This window comes from Oncorhynchus keta, chromosome 35 (genome assembly GCF_023373465.1).
Source record: "Oncorhynchus keta strain PuntledgeMale-10-30-2019 chromosome 35, Oket_V2, whole genome shotgun sequence".
NCBI lineage: Eukaryota > Metazoa > Chordata > Actinopteri > Salmoniformes > Salmonidae > Oncorhynchus > Oncorhynchus keta.
The window spans coordinates 29,359,542-29,387,406 of NC_068455.1; the positions used below are offsets into that span (position 1 = coordinate 29,359,542).

Here is a 27,865-nt window from a genome sequence, read left to right on the forward strand (position 1 = left end):
TCCTGGCTGTTTTTGGATCTGCTTTTAAAGCGGATTGAACCACCGAGTTGCGTTAACTACGACTCCCTTACAAAACAACGTTTTTATTCCATTAATTTAAAAGGGAAGACTGCTCTATATAGTCGTAAATACGTATGCAACGAGATATACAGTCAAATGGCAGTTGCGTACACTCTTTGTAGGGAATCCCTTGTGTTTTTTTCCCTCTGAATTTGAGAGAGTGCATTGAGACCGAGAGGTGCCTGCTGTCCATTGAAGCCTCATGTTTTCACCAAGCCAGGAGGAGCAGTGCGCCCCTACAAAAGACCCCATAAAATACGGGGAGTTGGTAGTATTAGGGTAAGTTGAAGAAAAGCTTACGTTTAGTGAGTTACACAAGTGTTGGTATTTTAGAAAGTCAACAGGTTAGCTAGCTAACAATTTGTAGTCTAGTTGGAGAAGTCGAGGATATGTTTGACTGATTTAACTTTTTTTCCGGCACTGAAAACACAGACTGGAGTTAGTTATCTTCGCTGTGAATAAAATGAACGCTTTCGTTACTTCGATTAAGATGGTATAGGAGACGTTTGTTTACATAGGTACACTGCTATCGTTAGAGGCCACAGGGAACTTGACTCGCCCACGTTATCGGAAATGTGTAACGGTATAGTAGCGATCTGTTTTCATTTACTTTTTCCGAACCGGTATAAACGTTCTATTTATTTACAACGTAACCCACAATGCATGTGTAGATTGTGGTGGAAGGATTTGAGATAATAGTACATATGAGTAAATCACAGAATTCCAAACCTTGCAACAGTGTTCTTTTAGCGCCTGTGTTGTATATTTTTGTTCCAATAAAAGTTGCTCGCAAGTAATGACTGGATTCAGGGCGGATGAGGAATTCGGAAGTGGCGATTTCCCCATCCCCCAATCCTAAATTTTTTCCTAACATGTTGCATTGCTTACGTGATAAAGTCATCTCTCATAGCATCAGAGTATGCTAGTGTTTCCACGCGACTTTAATGAAGGCTCAGGCTTAGGCTAATGTAGGCCTGCTTCTACGTCCCCAATTTTAACCCTCTTTTTATTTTTTATTATTGGTAACATTTTTCATGTAAACTGATGACGCGACAATAAAGTCGTTGCAATGTTTTAGTGCTCACAACTTTTTTTTTTTTGAACTGACAGGAGCACGACCCACAGAAAAAAAGTTGTCAACTATGTTCTCAATCGATACAAATGCCATTTAGGGAATTTAAGACTCCTTGATTAATCTCTTACTGACATGTTTTCGGAACATCCAAAACACAAGTGGACATGTTTGTTCTGTTTATACATGAAATGCTATACAGTAAGTAGTTTTACCATTCATAGATACTAAAACTACCTTTAGCACCTATTGATGATAGCAGGGATGCCACATTGGGTGTAGAAGTGGGTGGGGGGCATAAAGTGGCGCGGGTCTGGGGGTCCTCCCCAGAATGGTTTTGTGCATCCAAAGTTGGTTTCCTGCATTTTACACAATCCAATATGTCGTCTCTATTTAGAACAAAAAGTCAGCGAAAATGCCCACAGTCATTAAGCTAGGTAAGATATAATTATTACATATGTTTGTGATTAACAAGACTGAGCTAAATCAAAGGTAATTCCATAATAAATACCTTTAACCAATTGCCTAAAATGAACCTTATATTTTTGTTTGACATGTTTTGTGTCATTGGGAAAAGCCTCTATCAACCCTTGATACAGTTTGGAAATCAATTTTGGAGGTTTGTTTTAAAATAGCATCTGGCTTGTCCAGTGTCTGCTGCACAGAGAGAACAAAGTGTTGTATCTGAATAAAACACCTCACCTCCATCAGACTGGTGTTCCCTGGCTGCCTGACCCTGCTGAGATCCCTGTCACCATCTGATCCTCTTAAAATGAGGCATGACAAAGAATTCCCTTGGTGTACATTTATACATTGATTCTATTATTGGACAATATAATGGTTCCATAATTGAAATTACCATTATTCCCAGATCCCAGACTGTAGATTTAAGCTGCTGTCCTGTTGCTACTGTAGGTCTACCCATCACTTCAAAATAGAACTTGTTAATATACAGTGCATTTGGAAAGTGCATTCGGAAAGTATTTAGACCCCTTGACCTTTTCCACATTTTGTTACGTTACAGCCTTATTCTAAAAGTGATTAAATACATGTTTTCACTCAATCTACACACAATAGCCCGTAATGACAAAGCAAAAAACATTTTTTAAAGTTTTTGCACATGTAATAAAAATAACAAATGGCTTCTTTAAATAAGTATTCAGACCCTTTGTTATGAGACTCGAAATTGAGCTAGACACAATATCCCATAAAGACAATGCAAAAACAGGTTTTTACAAAAACCTATTTTTAAACATTTATTACAAATAAAAAACAGATACCTTATTTACATAAGTATTCAGACCCTTGCTATGACACACGAAACTGAGCCCAGGTGCATCCTGTTTCCATTGATCATCCTTGATATTTCTGCAACTTGATTGGAGTCCACCTGTGGTAAATTAAATTGATTGGACATTAATTGGAAATGCACACACTTGTCTATGTAAGGTTCCACAGTTGACAGTGCATGTCAGAGCAAAAACCAAGCCGTGAGGTCGAAGGAATTGTCCGTAGAGCTCCAAGACAGGGTTGTGTCAAAGCACAGATCTTGGGAAAGGTACCAAAACATTTCTGCAGCGTTGAAAGTCCCCAAGAACACCGTGGCCTTCATTCTTAAATGGAAGAAGTTTGGAACCACCAAGACTCTTCCTAGAGCTGGCTGTCTGGCCAAACTGAGCAATTGGGGGAGAAGGGCCTTGGTCAGAGAGGTCACCAAGAACCCGATTGTCACTCTGACAGAGCTCTAAAGTTTCTCTGTGGAGATGGAACCTTCCAAAAGGACAATCTCTGCAGCACTCCTCCAATCAGGCCTTTATGGTACAGTGACCAGACAGAACGCTCTCCTCAGTAAAAGGCACATGACAGCCTGCTTGGAGTTTTCCAAAAGGCACCTAAAAGACTTAGACCATGAAATATAAGATTATTTGGTCTGATAAAACCAGTGGTGGAAAAAGTACTCAATTGTCATACTTGAGTAAAAGTAAAGATACCTTTTTTAATAGAAAACTACTCAACAGTCACCCAGTAAAATTCTACTTGAGTAAAAGTATTTGGTTTAAAATATACTTAGTGAGGGAAAAAAGTATTTGATCCCCTGCTGATTTTCTATGTTTGCCCACTGACAAAGAAATTATCAGTCTATAATTTTAATGGTAGGTTTATTTGAACAGTGAGAGTGCGAGAATAATAACAAAAATCCAGAGAAACGCATGTCAAAAATGTTATATATTGATTTGCATTTTAATGAGGGAAATAAGAATTTGACCCCCTCAATCAGAAAGATTTCTGGCTCCCAGGTGTCTTTTATACAGGTAACGAGCTGAGATTAGGAGCACACTCTTAAAGGGAGTGCTCCTAATCTCAGTTTGTTACCTGTATAAAAGACACCTGTCCACAGAATCAATCAGATTCCAAACTCTCCACCATGGCCAAGACCAAAGAGCTCTCCAAGGATGTCAGGGACAAGATTGTAGACCTACACAAGGCTGGAATGGGCTACAAGACCATCGCCAAACAGCTTGGTAAGAAGGTGACAACAGTTGGTGCAATTATTCGCAAATGGAAGAAGCACAAAATAACTGTCAATCTCCCTCGGCCTGGTGCTCCATGCAAGATCTCACCTTGTGGAGTTTCAATGATCTCAAGGCAGCTGAGACCATAGTCACCAAGTAAACAATTGGAAACACACTACGCCATGAAGGACTGAAATCCTGCAGCGCCCACAAGGTCCCCCTGCTCAAGAAAGCACATATACATGCCCGTCTGAAGTTTGCCAATGAACATCTGAATGATTCAGAGGACAACTGGTGAAAGTGTTGTGGTCAGATGAGAGACAACTAGAGCTCTTTGGCATCAACTCAACTCGCCGTTGTTTGGAAGAGGAGGAGGAATGGTGCATATGACCCCAAGAACACCATCCCCACCGTCAAACATGGAGGTGGAAACATTATGCTTTGGGGGTGTTTTTCTGCTAAGGGGACAGGACAACTTCACTGCATCAAAGGGACGATGGACGGGGCCATGTACCGTCAAATATTGGGTGAGAACCTCCTTCCCTCAGCCAGGGCATTGAAAATGGGTCGTGGATGGGTATTCCAGCATGACAATGACCCAAAACACACGGCCAAGGCAACAAAGGAGTGGCTCAAGAAGAAGCACATTAGTGGCCTAGCCATTCTCCAGACCTTAATCCCATAGAAAATTGGTGGATTGAGCTGAAGGTTCGAGTTGCCAAACGTCTGCCTCAACCTTAATGACTTGGAGAAGATCTGCAAAGAGGAGTGGGACTAAATCCCTCCAGAGATGTGTGCAAACCTGGTGGCCAACTAAAATAAACGTCTGACCTCTGTGATTGCCAACAAGTGTTTTGCCACCAAGTACTAAGTCATGTTTTGCAGAGGGGTCAGATACTTATTTCCCTCATTAAAATGCAAATCAATTTATAACATTTTTGACATGCGCTTTTCTGGATTTTTGTTATTCTCTCACTGTTCAAATAAACCTACCATTAAAATTATAGACTGATAATTTATTTGTCAGTGGGCAAATGTACAAAATCAGCAGGGGATCAAATACTTTTTTCCCTCACTGTAAGTATGAAAAGTAAATGTAATTATCAAAATAACTTAAATGAAGGTAACCAGACGGCACCATTTAAAAAAATATTTTTATTTATTTACAGATAACAAGAGGCACATAATTTACAAAGGAAGCATGTGCATTTTGTGAATCCGCCAGATCTTAGGCAGTAGGGATGACCAGGGATGTTCTGTTTATAAGTGCATGAATTGGACCACTTTCCTGTCCTACTTGGCCTTCAAAATATAACAAGTACTTTTGGGTGTCAAGGAAAATGTATGGAGTAAAAAGTACATTATTTTCTTTAGGAGTATAGGAAAGTAAAAGTAGGCAAAAATACCCCCAAAAACTACTTAAGTAGTACTTTAAAGTATTTTTACTTAAATACTTTACACCACTGGATAAAACCAATATTAAACTCTTTGACCTGAATCCCTACGGTGAAGCATGGTGGTGGCAGCATCATGTTGTGGGAATGTTTTTCAGTGGCAGGGACTGGGAGGCTAGTCAGGATTGAGAGAAAGATGAACGGTGCAAAGTAGAGCATACAAGACCTGTTTTGTAATAGCCATTCTCACACGGGTTTGTCTTAAACTGGTGGTGGCATAGATGCGTTGCCTGGCAGCGGGCCGGCTGTGTGAGTGGGTCTTAGGGAATGAAAATAGGGATTGATCAGGATACAGCCTCTGCCTCTCCTCAGTCCTCTCTCTGTCTATTCATTGTGCCTGTGGGACTGAAGCTATTGACTGCATTGTGTGAGTCTCCTAGGAACGGCTCTGTGAGGGAAGCTTGTATTCGACTGGGACTTCTCCGGGTAGGTGGAGCACAGACCTCCAAACCACCAATACGGGAGGGTGGTGACTACCTGTAGATGATGTCTGCTGTTGAGGATGAACCAAAAATGTTGTTGTACATTGTAACAGTTTGGACTGGTTGTGACCTAAAGCCCCCCCAACTCTGTCACAGTGACTAGGGGAGTGCGGATGACTCTTTCCTGTGAATGTCAAGGCTGGTGGACTGGGATGCTCAGTCTCTAGTCTAATCCCTGCTATTATCCAAAGGCAAAATCCACTATCTGTCTGGCCCAGGTCAAAAGGGAAAAGGATTACAATAGCTACAGCACAGATGCTGTCCCAGCTAATGCAACGATGAAGATGGCTCCAGGTGACATTACACACTTCACTTCCTGTCCTTAAAGATTGTACATAAATACAAGCCCATTATCAGTCTTCCCATCTGACCCCAAACGGCTTAACTGGAGTGGGGGAGAGATGTTATGGCCCAGTAGCATCAAGATAGTGAGAGATCAACTTTTATGTCACATGCTTAGTCTACACCTGTTTACGACCAGTGAAATGCCCATCCCAACAATGTTGAGAAATAGAAGACAACCCAAGGAATACATGCACAATGGGTAACGATAACTTGGCTGTATTCACAGGGTACCGAGTCGATGTGCGGGGGTATGAAGTAATTGAGATAGATGTGTACATACGGGTAAAGTGACTGGGCAACAGTAGCAGCAGCGTATGTGATGAGTCCAATGCACATACAGTGAACTCCAAAATTATTGGGACAGTGACAATTGTTTTTGTTTCGGTTCTGTACTCCAGCACTGTGGATTTGAAATTCAGCTTTCATTTGAGGGTATTTTTAAATCCATATCAGGTGAACCATTTAGAAATTATAGCACTTGTTGTACATAGTCCCCCCCCCGTTTTAGGCGACCAAAAGTAAGACATGCTAACCTCTCACCAATACAATAATAGGGGAGGTTAGCATTTTGGGGGTATGATATTTGTGCGTCTAACTTTCTGACTCATCATTATTCACTATTCATTCATGATTATCCCTAACTATGGTAGCACCTAGGCTTTGGCGGTATACCGTATACCAGGGTATTTGAAAATAGCGTCAATACATTTAGAAACTATACATTTTTATATTATTAGCTTCTTTTTAAGTAAATACCTGCAGTCAATTTGTACAATATGTTTGGAGTTGAAGATTTCGTTCTTCATTTCACCTGTCATATTATGAAGCTTACTCTAGTACCCAGAACAGTTGAGCCAGTCGTTTGTTTGTTTGTAGATAGCACAACTGGAGAAAGTGGGAGCAGGTGAGTCCAGTTGTATATTGACATGGGTCGCATTTTGTATCGATAGTCAAGTGTTTTTTTTTTTTGCTTCGATAGTGATCAGGGACCTGCAACTATAGTTTTCCTTTCACAGATGTGCAACGCTATTTGGCTGGCAGCCACACATGTAGGCTAAGTGAGCTTACAATAATACATTTAAAAAACTATGCATGGCCATCTTATTTCTGTTTATCATAGAAAGAACGTATCCATTTGCATTTCTTAAAGTTAATCTTGCATTTTACTGGATAATATTTGTATTTTTTTTTATTTATTTGACCTTTTCTTAACTGACTTGCCTAATTAAATACAAATTCTTATTTTCAATGATGGCCTAGGAACAGTGGGTTAACTGCCTTGTTCCGGCGCAGATTTGTACCTTGTCAGCTCGGGGATTCGAACTTGCAACTTTTCGGTTGCTAGTCCAACCTTCTAACCACTAGGCTATGCTGCCGCCCCATGTATGTAGTCTGGCTACACATCAGTCAGAGCGCTGTCTGCTGATAGAATACCAGTTCCTGTATTCTCATCCAAGTGGAAGAAGTGCAACTGAACCACAAATTGAGTCTGATGCCAAGCAGAAATTATGAAACGCAGCAAGATCTTTCTTATGTGTTGTAACTTTTTTTTCCTGTGTGAAAAACACTAATTCTGCTTTAACGTGACTCCGAAGTTTAACTTATTAATTCAGCCACACCACACAAGGTGACAGGGCATCGTATTGTGTTGGCTTTCTGTCGTGTTTGAGAAGTCAAAGCTCTTTGAATGAGTTATCTGTACAGCTGCCACTGCTATCTTTTGATTTCCTTGTTTTTTTCCCTCTCTGTTCTCGGCCCGTCTGCTCCTCCCCATCTTCTCAGAGCATGCAGGCCCGTTGCCCTAGCGACTCCAGACTCCATACAGACACTGCGTGTATACAGGCTGCTCAATGTCTGTGGTTCACATTCGCTTGTAAATGTCCAAAATCATAAAAAAGGACATTTGTTAGCTCCTACCTATACAATGGGGCAAAAAAGTATTTAGTCAGCCACCAATTGTACAAGTTCTCCCACTTAAAAAGATGAGAGAGGCCTGTAATTCTCATCATAGGTACACTTCAACCTGACAAAATGAGAGAAATAAATCCAGAAAATCACATTGTAGGATTTTTTATGAATTTATTGGCAAAGTATTGAGAAACCTTTTATTGACCAAATACTTATTTATCTCAATACTTTGTCGTTGCCAAGAAAGGGTATATAACAGAGGTCAAACGTTTTCTGTAAGTCTTCATGGTTTTCACACACTGTTGCTGGTATTTTGGCCCATTCCTCCATGCAGATCTCCTCTAGAGCAGTGACGTTTTGGGGCTGTTGCTGGGCAACACAGACTTTCAACTCCCTCCAAAGGTTTTCTGTGGGGTTGAGATCTGGAGTCTGGCTAGGCCACTCCAGGACCTTGAAATGCTTCTTATGAAGCCACTCCTTCGTTGCCCGGGCGGTGTGTTTGTCATTGTCATGCTGAAAGACCCAGCCACGTTTCATCTTCAATGCCCTTGCTGATGGTAGGCTTTGTTACTTTGGTCCCAGCTCTCTGCAGGTCATTCACTAGGTGAACCGTGTGGTTCTGGGATTTTTGCTCACCGTTCTTGTGATCATTTTGAGCCCACTGGGTGAGATCTTGCGTGGAGCCCCAGATTGAGGGAGATTATCAGTGGTCCTGTACGTCTTCTATTTCCAAATAATTGCTCCCACAGTTGATTTCTTCAAACCAAGCTGCTTACCTATTGCAGATTCAGTCTTCCCAGCCTGGTGCAGGTCTACAATTTTGTTTCTGGTGTTCTATGACAGCTCTTTGGTCTTGGCCATAGTGGAGTTTGGAGTGTGACTGTTTGAGGTTGTGGACAGGTGTCTTTTATACTGATAACAAGTTCAAACGGGTGCCATTAATATAGGTAACGAGTGGAGGACAGAGGAGCCTCTTAAAGAAGAAGTTACAGGTCTGTGAGAGCCAGAAATCTTGCTTGTTTGTAGGTGACCAAATACTTATTTTCCACCATAATTTGCAAATAAATTCATTAAAAATCCCACAATGTGATTTTCTGGATTTTTTTAAATCTAATTTTGTTTGTCATAGTTGAAGTGTACCTATGATGAACATTACAGGCCTAAATACTTTTTTGCCCCACTGTATATGTATAACTTTATGAGCTGGACTGCATGTCTTTGCTATTAAAAAAGTGTTTTATTTACCTAGCAGCCTCCATGAAAATTCTATATTACTTGTGCAACTTTTGTCAGCATTCTGCTAATAGATGCCCAATGGGCTTTTATGCATTTTGTTGGCGCCCCCCTTGTGTACTAAACCGGTAATAACGTAAAACCTGGGATAAGAGGACAGGACGATATGAACATCTGGATACTGCCCAAACCCTACTAGCGTCCACATAATGTAGAAGTGTTTAGAAACATTCTTATTTAAAATAAAAGTGACTCCAAATGACACTACAATATTTAACATTTATTTTTGTGTACAAAATAATCTGAAACGGCAACATGTATGGATGAAAATAACCTCAAAGTAAAGCTGACACTCTGCACTTTAACATCATAGTCCGTTATTTAATTTCAAATCTAAAGTGAGAGCAGAGCCAAAACAACAAATGTGTCACTGTCCCAATAAATTTTGGATCTCACTGTAGTCCGGGTAGCTATTTAAAATTATAGCCATCTTATTGCTTGGGGGTAGAAGCTGTTCAGTGTCCTGTTGGTTCCAGACATGGTGCACCGGTCCTGCTTGCCGTGCGGTAGTAGAGAGAACAGTCTATGATTTGGGTGGCTGGAATCTTTGGAGTTTTTAGGGCCTTTCTCTGACATCGCCTGGTACAAAGGCAATGGTATTGACTGGTACCAAGGACAATAACTGCTTTAGAGACAGGTGGCTGCCGAAGGCAAACAGAGTGCAATTGATCCTGCCTGATTGTGGGCTGATCACTGCGGTTGTGACTTGTTTCATATTGATCGTACTCGTGTGCAGTCAGTCAGTGATGGCAGAGATAACATATTCCCCATGTGAGAGGGTTGTGTCGAGCAGACCAGCTCTACCCTGTTCTGACTGAGGCCATGTGGTTGCCTGGCTGTGGGGACAGGTGGCCTGGGCAGGACAGAGGAGTATGGGGGGTGGGGTTGCTGCTGTTGCATCAGTGTTGTATTAAGGGGGCTTTGGGGATTACAGTGTAGTGGTTTGTTGTTTAGCCCATTCACTAATTAAAATAAAGGTGGTTGACTTATTTACTTCGTGAACATAATTCATTCTGAAATACTGTGATCTCAGTCTACGTGTCAGTCTGAACTCTCTTATTTGCAAGATCATTGTGGGTGGGTGATAGGCCTGTGTTGGATGGGAGGAGAGCATGGAGTTTCCCAGCTGTAGGGGCCAGCTGGTGGAAGTGAATGTTTTGGAAGGGGCGTCTCCATTCACCAGGCAGACCAGGCTTGTAGTAACAGCAGACTGAGAGAGACTGGGCATCACAAGGGTGCACCAAGATGGAATTGTGAAACACACAATTGTTATGATGAGGCCATTTTGTCCTGTGTTTTTAAGAGTCAGCCATTTCAGGTTCCTAGTTATTGTGACTAATATGGTAGAGCTATTACGCTGTTGAACCTTCATGTGAGTCAGAGAGCCTCACCAGTCTGGATAGTCCTGTAAAGGGCAGCAGGAGACCTGACGTACATTCAAAGCTCTGCTACAGGCTTGTGTAAATCAACAGCTCAAGCTACATCGTGGCTAGCTTAGACAGTGAAAGCATTTAAAGTGCGTTATGTAATAACTCAGTAATAATCCAAGGTGATGCTTATATCACAAATAAAATGAATGTGATTTCTGGTGGTGGATTAATGAAAGTGGATATAAATGGCCCTTCTCTAAAACCCCAAGAACACATTTTATTATTCATCGCACATTCCACATTTCCAGACATGCGTGTTCTGTAACATATTCTCTAAGACCTTTTCTCTCCTGGAAGCAAATGTTTACCCACCCTTTGTGGACAATTAATTCCCCATGTCTCAAATGTTGAAAACTCACATCTTCCTCCTCTTCTTTCTGACAGGTACAATGGATCCCTCCCGAACGGAGACCGGGGCCGAAGGAAAAGCCGCTTTGCCCTGTACAAGAGAAGCAAAGCCAACGGTGTTAAACCCAGCACCGTCCATATCCTCAACACACCACAGGCCAGCAAGGTAAACCAGGAACCTAGCCTACTCATGTAGGCTATTCATGAATGAACTAAGTAATTGGTTGGATTAATGCTTGAGTTCTCATGAATATGTTATGACCCCACTTATCAAGTTGATAGTCTTTTTTAAAAAGTGTTTTTATTTTTACACACAAATAAGATTTTTCATGTGTCTACATTGGAATCCCAGTCAAGAAAATATTGCTGCTCTATTGATAGATCTGTAACATTTACTACACAAAAGCTGCAGACTGCAGCCAGTAAACTGCCCAATTCTGTATATGTCTGCCCTCTTGCAATTGGTCTCCTAGATAAATCAAGCACACATTTCGGAACACTTCTCCTTTTTGAAGTTTGCGTCTTCTGGCTTCAGGCCCAAGTCTGTGTTGGTCTCCCACCCTGTAGCCTGACTGTGAAGTCTGCTGGCTGGTTGCTCTTACTGGGAGAAGGTGAGGCGTTAGCTGATAAAGGCTGTGTAATCTCTGACGGCCTGTTTACTTTACTGTACTGTGCTCTTGTCTGTGCTGTTTCATAAGGGCTGACCCCATTTAGTCGATTGTTTGGTCGATAGGCTGTTGGTCGACCAAGATTTCTTTAGTCGAGCAGTTGCAAAAAAAGAACGGTGTACCAGACACCTGTCACCACCTTCCGGAGACACCTGAAACCCCACCTCTTTAAGGAATACCTAGGATAGGATAAGTAATCATTCTCACCCCCCCCCTTTAAGATTTAGATGCACTATTGTAAAGTGACTGTTCTACTGGATGTCATAAGGTGAATGCACCAATTTGTAAGTCGCTCTGGATAAGAGCGTCTGCTAAATGACTTAAATGTAAATGTAATGTCTGATTTGTTTCTGTCTGAGTGGACTAATCCATTGTGGAGGCCATGGGGAGGGCACAGTCCATCACTCTTAAGACATGTCCTACTGTATTTGTATATGGTTAAGGACAATGGTGCAACACTAAAAATAATATTATTTTATAACAAATGTGCTTTCTAACGTTTGATAGCGGTCGCTGTCTGCGGTTCTGAAACATCAGTGCGGTGTTGAATTAGTGCCTTTTACCTGACCATGTTGCAATGTGGATAATAGCAAAGTTAACTGGCATATTGATGTTGAGAACAATGCGGCTGAGGCAGCAGTGGAGTAAGAAGACGAGAAAACAGCTCTTGCCTTAATTGTCTAGGAAAATTGAGGAGATGAAACCCCAACTTAATTTGGTCTATAATAAATAGTCTTAACTGTTAAATGTGCCTGGTTTTTTAAATTATATATATATATATATTACACATATATACAGAGTATGTGCACACGCCTTCAAATTAGTAGAGTTGCTATTTCAGCAACACTTTTTGCTGACAGTTGTATTAAATGGAGCACACAGCCATGCAATCTCATAGACAAACATTGGCAGTGAAAGGACCTTACAGAAGAGCTGTGACTTTCAATGTGGCACCGTCATAGCATGTCACCTTTCCAACAAGTCAGTTTGTCAAATTTCTGCCCCGCTAGAGATGCCCTTGTCAACTGTAAACGTCTAGGGGCAACAACGGCTCAACCGCGAAGTGGTAGGCCTCACAAACACACAGAACGGGACCGCCGAAGCAAATTGTCTGTCCTCGGTTGCAACTCTCGCTACCGAGTTCCAAACTGCCTCTGAAAGCAATGTCAAAACAAGAACTGTTCGTCGGGAGCTTCATGAAATGGGTTTTCACGCCCCAATGCATAATGCCAACTGTGACGTTTGGTGGAGGAATAATGGTCTGGGACTGTTTTTCATGGTTCAAGCTAGGCCCCTTAGTTCCAGTGAAGGGAAATCTTAAAGCTACAGCATACAATGGCATTCCAGACGATTCTGTGCTTCCAATGTTGTGGCAACAGTTTGGGGATTGCCCTATCCTGTTTCAGCAGGACAATGTCCCTGTGTACAAAGCATGGTCCAGACAGAAATGGCTTATCGAGATCGGTGTGGAAGAACTAGACTGTCCTGCTCGGAGCCCTGACCTCAACTCCATCGAACACCTTTGGGATGAATTGGAATGCCGACTGCGAGCCAGGCCAAATCCCAAAATCTGTGCCCAACCTCACTAATGCTCTTGTGGCTGAGTGGAAGCAAGTCCCCACAACAATGTTTCAACATCTAGTGGAAAACCTTCCCAGCAGAGTGGAGGCTGTTATAGCAGTAAAGGGGAGGATCAACTCCATATTCATTCCCATGATTTTTGAATGAGATCTTTGATGAGCAAGTGTCCACATACTTTTGGTCATGTAGTGTATCTACAGAAATAAGACAGATCTTGCTAGTATTGGCAGTTTGAGTGTTTGTTTAATAGTCTACTGATTCCGTGAGCATCAAGCCTCACAAAATTGATAACATTTTTTTTATTATTAAACCAGGCTCTCTGTTATTTATTTGGTGTTTACACTTTCAAATTGTCAAATTCTATTAACAATAATAACCCTCCTTGTTGTTATCATTACTATTATGATCATTATAAGAAGCAATATCATTAGTAGGCTTAGTATAGCAGCCTAGTATAACCACCGCAGGCCTTAGAGCACGTGCTGTTTTATTCTTAGTCCCGTAATTTACGTAGGCCTATATTTCAATACTTATTTTTAAATAAAATAACAAAGTGACCCTTGAGTAATTAGCGTAAACAATAAATAAACTGTTCCGTTTTGACAATTTGCATTCGAATCGTCCCTGCGATATGCAACAGTTCAGGGAAGTTAGGAACCAATACATGCAGTCAGTCAGGAGAGCAAAGGCTAGCTTTTTCAAACAGAAATTTGCATCCTGTAGCTCTAACTCCAAAAAGTTTTGGGACACTAAAGTCCATGGAGAACAATAGCACCTCCTCCCAGCTACCCACTGCACTGAAGCTAGGTAACACGGTCACCACCGATAAATCCATGATTATCGAACTTTCAATAAGCATTTCTCTATGACTGGCCATGCTTTCCTCCTGGCTACCACAACCCCGGCCAATAGCTCTCCCCCGCAGCTACTTCCCCGAGCCTCCCCTGCTTCTCCTTCACCCAAATCCAGATAGCAGATATTCTGAAAGAGCTGCAAAACCTGGGCCCGTATAAATCAGCTGGGCTGGACAATCTGGACCCTTTCTAAAATTATCCGCCACCGTTGTTGCAACCCCTATTACCAGTCTGTTCAACCTCTCTTTTGTATCGTCCGAGATCTCTAAAGTTTGGAAAGCTGCCACGGTCATCCCCCTCTTCAAAGGGGGTGATGCTCTAGACCAAACTTTTAGACCTATATCCATACTGCCCTGCCTTTTTCTGAAGTTTTTGAAAGCCAAGTTAATTAAAAGATCACTCACCATTTCGAATCCCACCGTACCTTCTCCGCTGTGCAATCCAGTTTCCAAGCTGGTCACGGCTGCACCTCAGCCACGCTCTCAAGGTACTAAACGATATCATAACCGCCATCGATTAAAGACAGTACTGTGCAGCCGTCTTCATCAACCTGGCCAAGGTTTTCGACTCTGTCAATCACCGTATTCTTATCGGCAGAGGGCACAGTCCATCACTCTTTTCTCAAATGACTCCCTCGCCTGGTTCACCAACTACTTCGCAGATGGAGTTCAGTGTGTCAAGTCGGAGGGCCTGTTGTCCATACCTCTGGCAGTCTCTATGGGGGTACCACAGGGTTCAATTCTCAGGCCAACTCTTTTCTCTGTACATATAAAGTGATTTCGCTCTTGCTGCGGGTGATTCCCTGATCCACCTCTATGCAGACACCATTCTGTATACGTCTGGCCCTTCTTTGGACACTGTGTTAACTAACCTCTAAACGAGCTTCAATGACAACACTCCTTCCGTGGCCTCCAACTGCTCTTAAACGCTAGTAAAACCAAATGCTTGCTTTTCAAACGTTCGCTGCCCGCCCGACTAGCATCACTACTCTGGACGGTTCTGGAATATGTGGACAACTACAAATACCTAGGTGTCTGGCTAGACTGTAAATTCTCCTTCCAGACTCATATTAAACTCTCCAATCCAAAATCAAATCTAGAATTTACTTTCTATTTCGCAACAAAGCCTCCTTCACTCATCTACACAATAGCGTCCAATACTCTACTCAGCAAATTGGATGCAGTCTTTCAGTGCCATCTGTTTTTTTACCAAAGCCCCTTATACCACCACCCACTGCGACCTGTATGCTCTCGTCGGCTGGCCCTCGCTACATATTTGTCGCCAGACCCACTGGCTCCAGGTCATCTATAAGTCTATGTTAGGTAAAGCTCCGCCTTATCTCAGCTGACTGGTCACGATAACAACACCCACTCGTAGCAATCGCTCCAGCAGGTATATCACACTGGTCATCCCCAAAGCTAACACCTCATTTGGCTGCCTTTCCTTCCAGTTCCAATCGCTGCAGCTGTACATAGTCCATCTGTAAATAGCCCACCCAATCTACCTACCTCGTCCCCATATTGTTTTTATTTACTTTTCTGCTCTTTTGCACACCAGTATCTCTACTTGCACATCATCATCTGCTCATGTATCACTCCAGTGTTAATCTGCTAAATTGTAATTACTTCGCTAAAATGGCCTATTTATTGCCTTACCTCCTCACGCCATTTGCACACACTGTATCTAGACTTTCTTTTTTTCTATTGTGTTATTGACTGTGCGCTTGTTTATTCCATGTGTAACTCTGTTTGTGTCGCACTGCTTTGCTTTATCTTGGCCAGATCGCAGTTGTAAATGAGAACTTGTTCTCAACTAGCTTACCTGGTTAAATAAAAAATGCATGAGGCTGTTTTTAGTCTTTGCTGTAATAAAGTCTTAAACAACAGACTTTCTGGTACGCTTTTAATTTATTTTGTGTTTACATTGTTCCAAATGGTCAGAAAAAATGCTATTGTAATCTATAATATGCATGCAGTGCTTGTTTCTTGCCTTCTTTGTCTTGATCTCCAGTATTTTCCACAACTAGTCAAATTTATTCCACAGAGCAACCAGTGAACATTCTCCCATTTCGAGTTTATTTGTAACGTCCTCTTCATGTGTTCGGAGATTGTTATAACCTATTTATTGATATGCTATAAGTCAGACCTTATTGGTCATGTGCATGTGATCCATACTTGTCACATGAAGAGAGCAAGGGTTGAGGGAATAGAATGTTTTTCCTAAGCAAATGAGGGATTTCAGTAACAAAACTTCTCAGTCAAATGGCTGTAATTATGTTGCAGCTTCAGCAACAGCGTGACAAACACTTGATGTTCTGTGGTGGTCGCTGCAGCAGGGAGGAGAGACCGACAACTGGTGCTAGTCACAGTCATTTTCTTTTTTTACACAGCACAGCAAGTCTGGGCCTGGCATAATCAAATTAATTGCGGTCGGGCTCCCTCTAGTCATTTGTGTGTCATTATTTAATCAAGCATAGCGCTTAAAGAATCAGATGAGCTCAGTGCATTTCGTTGATTTGATTAAAACACACAGGATGTGTCTCTGGAAAAATGTATGTTTTAAAATTTCGACCAGATTCTAGATTCTCATTTGACAAAGTTTTGAGTCAGAGACAGCCCTACATGACACACCACATCAGAACAAGTTAGGTTTATGTAGGTCGTCATGTACTGTATGTTTTATATTGATGGGGCTTTATTACCCCCCCCCTTTCCCTCTGCTATCACCCAGGTATCAGGGCCTGTATTAAGCTTGGTTTAGTGGGTGAAGTGAGGAGGAAGTTGTTGCAGTTGGCTGACCTTCCGTTCACAGCTGTAAACAGAGATGAAATGGCTGTTCTTTCTGGCAGGCAAGAAAGGGAACCTTGTTTTGAAATTCTCCTTTTTGTGGCCCTCCGTAGCCTACCACTGGTGTCAGTGAATGAGTTCAACATACCTATCGTCCTTGAGCCAGCACAGAGTTCTATTTGAGAGGGCAACTATTATGGATATCCGTGTGTGTCCCCCGATGCCTCCTCTCACTCAGCAGGAATGTGTTTTTCACTCAAGACACACACGCCATGTGAACATAATGAGAAAGCTGACTGACTGAGTGAGTGGGGCTATGCACACTCTAGTAGATAATGAGGATCTCTGCCATTGCCAGACTCCTATTCAAATCCTGCCCTGATTGCTCTCTAATCTGCCCACTTGATCTCAATTAGAGGGGTCTGTCCGCGTGTGTGTTCCTTTGGGTGTTCCCTAACATACGGTTTAGGCTACTTCGTTCTCCAGATCTCATTTGGTTGCGTGGGACTTTAGAAATCCAAAAGGAGAACCAAATGTTCTGTTGAAAATGTTAACTCTATCATGGTTTCTTACTCCTGCAGACCCCCGTAGTGTGGCTCGTATGTAGACCGTGCCTAGCGTAGTGGGAGGGCTGTGACTGAGAGTATAAACTGTATCTGAGCCCAGACGGACACCGGTGGATGGATGTTAGCAGTGTGCTTTGTGTTAAGACAAGCCCCTGTATGTCTCGCTACAGGATCTTTTTTTTAAATTTTTTAAATATTTTTTTACTTAAAAAAAAAAATTCTCTGCAGCTGCACAATACAGCAATCGTGAGTGCCCCACTTTTACCTCTCCTTTGCTCACGTGATGGAGCTGTTAGGGGAAATGGAATTTAGATTCCGATTTAGTGGATGGGCTGGGTGGCGGCAGGGCTGGGTTGCTTGAAATGAATCCCCCTTCATGAAGCTCAGCTGATAGCCTGGCCTTTGTTGACTGAGCCTAGAGGCCTGTTCATGGTCACTGTAATGGAAGTGTTCAATCTCAGGAACACTGATCCCTACTTTTCCGTTCTGAGTAGTACTGTCCCGACTCCTATTTGTTTTTGTCTTCTACCCCCTGTTAAGACTAATTAAATGGTTACCTAACCAAACGGCTAATCAAATGGCTACCCGGACTATTTGCATTGATTTTCCCCCCCTTTGTTTTTACGCTGCTGCTACTCACTGTTTATTATCACTTTACCCCTACCTACATGTACATATTACTTTGACTAACCTGTACCCCCGCACATTGACTTGCTACTGTTACCCCCTGTATATAGCCTTGTTATTTTGTTGCTCTTTTATTTTTTTACTTTAGTTAATTTCATAAATATTTTTCTTAACTGCATTGTTGGTTAAGGGCTTGTAAGTAAGCATTTCATAAGGTTTACACCTGTTGTATTTGGCGCATGTGACAAAATATTTGATTTGATCACCTTTTATAGCACTGAAGAAGCCCTTTGTTTCAATAGGTTTGTATGATTTCATTAGTAAGGAGCTCATACATTATTGTAATTTGCAAATGACTTAATATCCTATTAAGAGTTTCAATGTAAGAACTGTTACTATCAGTCCATTCTATGCACGTGTAGAATGCATCTGTTGATCTTCTGCTGTTGTTTCAGGCGGTGAACTGCAAAGGGCAGCACAGTATTTCCTACACTCTGTCCAGGAACCAGACAGTAGTGGTGGAATACTGCCATGACAAAGACACAGACATGTTTCAGGTTAGTCTGTCCGTTCCAATATTCATTGGTCTAAATTTATCAGATTATGTACATTTCATTGTCCATTTTACTGAAAACCCTCAAACCATAAGTTTATAAGGCAATCTGCTTAGTAATATACATTTCGTGTTAATGCATTTTTAAACAAACTCTGGTCTGTTTTATTTAAATCTTTAAAGAAGTCTCTGTCTTCCTCATGGAATTGTTTGCTACGAAGCTGGGCAGTGTTTCTATAGCACTGTGGTCTCTCTGTGACCGTCTGCCCCACTTTCTCTTCTCCCCACTCTCCTTCCCTCAAGTGAACACATGTTCTGTTCTGCACACTGTTCTCCCCCTAGCGTTAATCTACAGCACAGAGACCTCTCCACTCCCACTAGGGAGACGTTCTACTGCTGCAGACTCGCTTTACATTCTAACCTTTATTGTGTCTGTGTCTACAAATGGCAGTAAGTTAAAAAGAAGCCATACCCAGCAGAGAGCTGTTTAAAATCCACTCGGGGACAAATGTTGGCCTACTAAAACAACGTTTGACACTTCAGACAGTTTTGATCTTCAACTCTACAAACTGAAAATCGTAAATCGCGATACCAAAATGATGAACATGGAAAGAAATTAGGGATAATGTGAGAACACCAGCTGTGTCAGAGAACCGTGAATCAAACCATACCGGAGATAAATGACGAGCTGGGTAAGAGATGTATTGAACATTTAGAGATTAGTTCATGCTTTAACTTTCACTCACAATTATACATTTTGGAATTTTCTGGTAACGCTACCTTATTCAAGACTTTCTTTTAGAACTTAGATATTCCCACAGTTGAACCTGAGATACTGTAGCTGCTGAATTGGCAGAACATTTCTCTGTAGAAGAGATTATGTTGGCAATTAAATCTATGCAGTGTGATAAATCCTCTGGGCCCGGTGGATTTCTTAACAAATTTTCTCAGGTCAACTTTTTCCTCTCTTGCGTTCCATATTTGAGGATTCATTCTCCTCATATTTTTTACCCGGCAGGTAGCCTACTGGAGCGTTGGGCCAGTAACTGAAAGGTTGCCAGGTCGAATCCCCGAGCAGACAAGGCAAATAAAAATCTGTTGATCTGCTCCTGAACAAGGCAGTTCCTAGGCACACTGTTCCTAGGCAATCATTGCAAATAAGAATGTGTTCTTAACTGACTTGCCTAGTTAAATAATAATTAAAAAAACAACGAGACAGGCATGTATTTCAATTTTCTAATTTAAAAAATATATATTGTATGTTTCATATAGGCCAATTTCTTTATTAAAATGCGACGTTATAGATGCTTGCCCACCGTTTTGAATCAGTCCTTCCCTCCATTATCTCTACAGATCAAACTCTGGGTGGCAGGTAGCCTAGTGGTTAGAGCGTTGGACTAGTAACCAAAAGGTTGCAAGATCGAATCCCTGAGCTGACAAGGTAAAATCTATCGTTTTGCACCTGAACAAGGCAGTTAACTCACTTTTTTCCTTGGCAGTCATTGAAAATAATAATTAGTTCCTAACTGACTTGCCTAGTTAAATAAAGGTGAAATAAAAACTGGCTTCATTTTAAAATCCTCTTTTTTTGTCAACATTGAACGTCTTTATAATATACTTTATAATCCCGATTCATCTGACGCTCCAGAGATATTTGATTAGGTGGAAGGGGTTTATCTTTTTTATACTCTCAAACAATTTGGATTTGATCCAAATGTTTTATCCTGGATCAAAGTCCTTTACTCCTATGGCTGCAGTACGCACAAATAATAGGATGAAAGGTTCTCTTTAACGTGGGACAAGACCGGGTTCGTCAGCTGTTTGCCATCGCAATACGTTATAACGCCACTATCAAAAGTTTTCCAAGAGAGGGCTTAGAGAATAAACTCTCACGGATGGATGACATAGATATAATAGCATGTCATCCGCATAGAGTGAGACTTTATTCTCTAAGCCCTCTCTTCGAAAACCTTTTGATAAATAAGATAAGTTATAACGCCACTATCTGATAATTTTGCAGGTCTCTTAATTTTTTCCTGGAAAAAACTGCAAAATTATCAGTTTCTCTGGTTTTAAATTTTATAGGTACGTGTTTTATTCTACAAACTACTGACATTTCTCCCAAATATAAATATAGTAATTTAGAGCATTTATTGCAGAAAATGACAACTGGTCAAAATAACAAAAAAGATGCAGTGTTGTCAGACCTCGAATAATGTGAAGAAAATAAGTTCATATTCATTTTTAAACAACACAATACTAATGTTTTAACTGCAAATTAATTACTTAAAAATCATAATGTGATTTTCTGGATTTTTGTTTTAGATTCCGTCTCACAGTTGAAGTGTTCCTATGATAAAAATGACAGACCTCCACATGCTTTGTAAGTAGGAAAATCTGCAGGGAATCAAATACTTGTTCTCCCCACTGTATCTGTTTGGGCTTCTTGCAGTCAATTTGCAGTTATGCTCCGCCCCCGACCGTCCGCTCCAGAAAAAATTGGCCCGTGGCTGAATCTAGTTGATGATCTATACGTTATTAAACTTGTACACTCTGGAATCCCTGGACTCTTAATAACCAATGGGAAGAGGATTTACGTGAACAACTTTCATATGAGTGTGCTTCAAAGAATCCATTGTTCACCTAGATGTCTAAGACATGCTGTAATTCAATTAAAAATAGTTAATCGTCTGCATTGGTCAAAGGATATCCTAGATTAGACCAGATCCATCCCACTTGTGACCGACGTAAGGAGGCTTCTGCTACTTTATTGCTGTGTTTTGGAAGTGCCCGACATCGACAGATTTCTGGATAACAATGAGACATTTTCTAAGATACTGGAGAGACCTATAGTGCCTTCGGAAAGTATCCAGACCCCTTTTTCCACATTTTGTTACAGCAATATTCAAACACTTTCCTCATTAATTTACACACAATACCCCATAATGACAAAGCGAAAACAAAAGTATTAAAAAAACCAAGCATTGAGGTCGAAGAAAATGTCCGTAGAGCTCCAAGACAGGATTGTGTCAGGGCACAGACCTGGGGAAGGGTATCAAAACAATTCTGCAGCATTGAAGGTCACCAAGAACACAGTGGCCTCCATCATTCTTAAATGGAAGAAGTTTAGAACCACCAATACTCTTCCTAGAGCTGGTGGCTCAGCCCAACAAGACTCGAGGCTTTAATCGCTACCAAAGGTGCTTCAACAAAGTGCTGAGTAAAGGGTCTGAATACTTATGTAAATGTGATATTTCAATTAGCAAAATGTTCTCAAAGTTGTTTGCTTCATCATTATATGGTATTGTGTGTAGATTGATGAAACGGTCATTATTCGGAGTGGCACCATAGGAGGCCCCCTCTGAACAGTTCTATGGGCAACATGCTGGTAATTTACTACTCTTCTAGGTAGACGTCTTATGCTATTTAAGTGGAAGGATCGGTTTCCTCGTATTTTTAACGATTGGATAAAGGAAGGCATGCAACATCTCAAGCTATAGAAAATGTGCTGCTCCGTTAGGGGATCTGCAACTACATTTTATAATATCTGGCTACCTTTCATATCCTTTGAAGAAGACATGGACCAGCTAATTTCACATCTCCATAAACTAACCCTAATTTAAAATTTGTATCACTATTTTTACTCTACTTACTCACTCTAAAAAATGATATTACTGAAATTCTATATCATGCCTGGTTTTAGGGTGTGGTCTTGTTGGAGCATGTGGGGGGTTGGTTTGGGTTCGATCTGGGAGGAGATCCGTGTGTTTTTCCCTCTACTTGTTCTGTCTGTATAATCATCATTAAAAATGCCACACACAAAAAAGAGACATTTTAAACAAGGACAAAAATTGAAACAAAATGAAAGACGGAAAAGCATTTCCTTTTCTGTGTGAAGCTCAAATTGATCTATCATTATTTAATCCGTATCTTATTGTATTACAATGCATACAAATTCTATTGGTTTGTGACCTTGTTTGATTAAACATAGCATCCTTAGCTAGCTGATGGAGGACTATATGTTGAGACATTCACTGTTCATCCTGGCTATGGAGCATTCATTGACATCCTCTCATTCATTATTATTATTTATTTATTTTATTGTGCGATCTCTGGTGCTGGCAGCATCTGATCATACTGTTTTTATTATTTATTAAGCAAATAGCCCATGAACGCAGGCACTGCCCTAAAAACAAACACTTTCTAAATCACCTTTTACAAATGGATGTTCAGACCCTAATGGTGCAGGTGTCTGTTGTAATCTGGGCTGACTATATTGTCCTGCAGATTGGCCGCTCCACAGAGAGTCCCATAGACTTTGTGGTGACGGACACTGTGTCTGGGGGTCAGGAGGGAGAGGAGACGCCCATCACCCAGAGCACCATCTCGCGCTTCGCCTGTCGTGTCGTCTGTGAGAGGGTCCTGCCCTACACCGCCCGCATCTATGCTGCTGGCTTTGACTCCTCCAAGAACATCTTCCTGGGGGTAAGACTGGGCTCACGGGGGGGCTGTCCCAGGGTTAGGAATGTCCCCTAGGTTAATTGGTATTCAGATTGTCTTTATTAGCATTTTATGACAATAATGCACAATGGAACACTTCTAGCATGTTTTTACTTTCTCTTGTTTTCCTCCTAAGAATCTAAGCCTGGTTCGCAAGTGCTTGTCTAGCGTTCCAGACAGAATAAACTAGATTAGCACACAATTTATACTAGCACCAGTGTTATGTAAGCCCACCACTGTTTGACTTTCCCCTTGTCTTATCCTCAGGAAAAAGCCGCCAAGTGGAAGAACCCGGATGGTCACATGGACGGGCTGACAACCAATGGAGTGCTGGTGATGCACCCCAGGGGTGGGTTCACAGAGGAGTCCAAACCGGGTGTATGGAGGGAGATCTCTGTGTGTGGGGATGTTTACACCCTGAGAGAGACCCGTTCTGCTCAGACCCGCGGCAAACTGGTCAGTAACACTGATGATGCTCCACCATTACCCTAATTTAGGGAAAATAAAGAACCATTAAAAAATATCAGAGCATTCAACATCATAGCGTATACTCTTAAAACCGTAGTTTCCATAGACTTAGTGCTCTAACCCAGCTGTCAGTGTTGAGCCCAGTGTAACCTAATGGAGCTGTGTGTGCTGCGTTGCCCCCTGCAGGTGGAGTGTGAGAGCAACGTGCTGCAGGACGGTTCCCTGGTAGACCTATGTGGCGCCACCCTGCTGTGGCGCACAGCTGATGGCCTCTTCCACACACCCACCCAGAAGCACCTGGAGGCCCTGCGGCAGGAGATCAACGCAGCGCGCCCCCAGTGCCCTGTGGGCCTCAACACCCTGGCTTTCCCCAGCATGCAGCGCAGCCGCGCCCTCTCCTCCCTGGAGGACAAGCAGCCCTGGGTCTACCTGGCCTGTGGCCACGTGCACGGCTACCACAACTGGGGCCACCGCTCGGAACAGGAGCCCAGCGCCCAGCGGGAGTGCCCCATGTGCCGGACCGTGGGCCCCTACGTGCCGCTGTGGCTGGGCTGTGAGCCCGCCTTCTACGTGGATGTGGGCGCCCCCACACACGCCTTTGTGCCGTGCGGACACGTGTGCTCAGAGAAGTCGGCAAAGTACTGGGCGGAGATCCCTCTGCCCCATGGCACCCACGCCTTCCACGCCGCCTGCCCATTCTGTGCCACCCAGCTCTGCCTCACCCAGGGCTGTGCCAAGCTCATCTTCCAGGGCCCCATTGACTGAGCTGCAGGGCCCTGGGGTGGGGGAAAGAACGAGGCAGGAGGACCAACATGCTGTGAAACTGTTCAGACTATTTAGTGCTTTGTTTTTTATCACCGACTGTAAAGGGGAGAAACGCTTCACAAGGTTGATGGTGTACTACAACAGTGTGTTCCACGTTTCTGTGGAGATGGGCCTGAAGGCAGTGGTCCATTACATAGTGTTTGGTTTGGGCTTCTGGTCCTCTCGATGGCCGCTGGCGTAGTGTACACACAGCGATGTGGACCTAAGGCACAACCACAGAAACCATCATACTCTTTAGCTGCCAGCCATCAGCTTTCAACTCAACTGAGCTAACTCTCTGGACTGTGCAAGCTAAAATGGCTGCTCATTTCAAGTAGAAGGGCTACAAAACGTGTAGAGATTACAGAGAGTAGGTTTAGTTTAGGGTATGTGGGAGTTGGGTGGGGTGGGTTCATGGTGGGCCTGAGGTGCATGATTTTCACAGAGCCAGACAGCTGGACTGTTGGCTGGGAGGAGGACCGAGCGAGCCAGCAAGGTTCATGGGTAACTAGTTAAATGCTCCCCATTGGCTCCTCAGCTCTTATCTGGTTTTTAATGGTATCCAGAACATTTAGCCTTTCCAGAGGTGAGCTGAACTCTGTTCTGTTCAGAGAACAGGTCCTTAAAAGAAAACAAGTGTTTTTCTCTCCTCTTGTACAGAGATATATTCCAGTGCCTGGGGCTCCCAGTAAAACCCTGGGAATATTTTTACTAAATGAAAAAAGCTGTTTTGTTGAGGGTTATTAAGGGAGGGGAGAGTTTTACATAAAGTATAAAGAAATTTAACCCACAGAATATTTTCCATCTTTTATTCTTTTGTTAAGAAATATTTTACTACACTGAGGTGTACAGTTTTTTTTATTTTTTTATTTTAATGAAAATGTTAATATATTTTTCTCTTGTGTAACTATTATGTGCATGTAGGTTGGATCACATGGGTGTGCTTGAATGTGTCAACTCCGGCTCATACGGAGACATTAGTCCCTTGACGTAACCACCAAAAGGCAACAACAGGCCGCTGGCATCAACCTTGTGGGTCATGACAATGAATCTATTAAAATACCTATTTTCCTCACCATTGGCACGTTAGCCTAAATTATGCAATTGCTTCGCTGAATGGCTAGGTCTGTTCCTTCTTAATATACTGTAAAACTCGGGTGTCTCGTGATATCAGTAAGGCCTTTGTCAACTCTTGTGAAATAGATTAACTTTTGAAAGTGTAACTCACTCACACATCAACACACACCTGTGAGCTTTCTTTGGTCTTGTCCCATACTCAGTGTGCACTGTTGAATGTGTAGCTTTATCTCATGCTGGGTTTTATCCAATGATTTGTATGTTCCCAAACCTGGGCACAGTCACTGCAGCATTGATGGATTATACCAAATATAAAATAAGTGTTTTCTCTCTGATGCAACAACTGCTTCCTGCAACGCAAAGTGTTAATGTACGCAAATGAAAACCCTAACTGCTATTGTAGAATACAAATCTAGTTCAGGATGACTGTCAAAGCTATTTGTTTGTACTCATTATCACAAGGATAATAAGGATATTATCATGTGCCAACGCCAAATTTAGCAAATCCAATTGTGGAGATGGATCAAGTGGGCCAAATGGGTATGAATGGATAAGATATTATGTTGTAGTTGGGCTGTGCGGTGGAAATTTAGTTGACACTAAAGAATTTGAATCACATCAAATGCACTCTTTGTCGATGCGGGCTAGTTGTGACTACCCATGTATGTAGAGTGTAAGCTCAACATATAGTACCGTTCAAAAGTTTGGACACTTACTCATTCAAAGACATACAAAAATATTTAAATAACACTTATGGAATCCTGTAGAAACCAAAAAAGATAGCTTGATAGCTTTGCACACTTTTGGCATTCTTTCAACCAGCTTAACCTGGAATGCTTTTCTCCTCAACAGTTGATATTGAGATGTGTCTGTTACTTGAACTCTGACGCATTTATTTGGGCTGCAATCTGAGGCTGGTAACTCTAATGAACTTGTCCTCTGCAGCAGAGGTAACTCTGGATCTTTCTTTCCTGTGGCGGTCCTCATGAGAGCCAGTTTCATCATGGCGCTTGAAGGTTTTTGTGACTGTCCTTGAAGAAACGTTCAAGGCTCTTAATTTTCTGCCTTGACTGACCTTCATGTCTTAAAGTAATGATGGACTGTTGTTTCTCTTTTGCTTATTTGAGCTGTTCTCGCCATAATATGGGGCGGCAGGGTAACCTTGTGGATAGAGCGTTGGACTAGTAACCGGAAGGTTGCAAGTTCAAATCCCCGAGCGACAAATCTGTCGTTCTGCCCCTGAACAGGCTGTTCAAACCCACTGTTTCTAGGCCGTCACTGAAAATAATAATTTGTTCTTAACTGACTTACCGAGTTAAATAAAGGTTTAAAAAATATACAAAAATAACAAATATGGACTTGGTCAACTGATTGGCTCAAACTCATTAAGAAGTTAAAAGTTAAATAGTGGAATTACTTTCCAAGGCACACATGTTAATTGAAATGCATTCCAGGTAACTACCTCATGAAGCTGGTTGAGAGAATGCCAAGAGTTTGCAAAGCTGTCATCAAGACAAAGGGTGGCTGCTTTGAAGAATCTCAAATAAAAAAAAACACTTTTGGTTACATGATTCCATGTGTTCTTCCATAGTTTTGATTTCTTCACTATTCTACCAGAAAATAGTTCAAATAAAGAAACCCTGGCATGAGTAGGTGTCTCTAACCTTTTGACTGGTACTGTATACAAACCACCACTGTATTAATGGGTAAGAATAGTGAGTATCATGATCCTGAAATGGTAAGTGTTCTTACTGTAGCTATGTACAAGTTGCATAATTAATGAATATGTTGTAAGAGAGCTATTCTTTTCAGCTACACTAAGAAGCCAAATAATATAGTGACATATCACGTGTGTCTCTACAATGCACATGGGCTCAGATACAGTACAGAAGTAGTGTGTCCTCCTTTGTTGGTGGACTGCAGCAGTTCCCCCTCCAGTCTGGAGGGTAAAGACATGACCTTGGTAGTATGAAGCTAACAGTAGGACAGATGTGGTGACATAACAGGTGCTGAGTAGCAGTGTAAAGGAAGGGTATCTTACACTAGTATTCCCCCCACTGTGCCCAGTCAGTGCTGACAGTACGCATATAAAGACCCTGCTCTGGAACAGCTGTAATGTAGCACAAACATTCCTCCCTGAATACTTGGGAGGCATAGCTGTGGGAAGTAAGGGTGCTGAGGGTGCTGTAGCACCCCCTGAAAAATCAGAACGCAACAAAAAACTAACAAAATGTCTCACTAAAGTAGTGCACTGGGCCTTTACCAGTCCTGTGATAATGGACCGATTGTAGCACGTCTCTGAAAGAAATGCAGCACCCCATCCCCAAACATCTTCCTGCTGCAATGGTGGAGGGGTCCTGTTGTTCACTCTACAACCTGTTCAGTGCATTTTGTCTCTGAACTCTGTAACCAGGTCATAGCCTACACTGATGCTCCCAAAGCCTACTTGCAAAAATAAAACATTTGTTTAAAACAA

General features: G+C 42.0%; 1 protein-coding gene across 2 annotated transcripts; it reads left to right on the forward strand.

The window, feature by feature from the left end:
- Positions 1-27,865, forward strand: LOC118368276 (E3 ubiquitin-protein ligase pellino homolog 2). Of its 2 annotated transcripts, XM_035752254.2 has the most exons (6): positions 1-339; positions 10,942-11,071; positions 18,443-18,544; positions 22,828-23,025; positions 23,308-23,496; positions 23,695-27,865. In XM_035752254.2, exons 1-6 carry the CDS (start codon positions 263-265, stop codon positions 24,271-24,273), a joined length of 1,275 nt encoding a protein of 424 aa, XP_035608147.1. In that variant the 5' UTR covers positions 1-262; the 3' UTR covers positions 24,274-27,865. The 2 variants fall into 2 exon arrangements, with proteins under 2 accessions (XP_035608147.1, XP_035608148.1); XM_035752255.2 differs by lacking the exon at positions 18,443-18,544.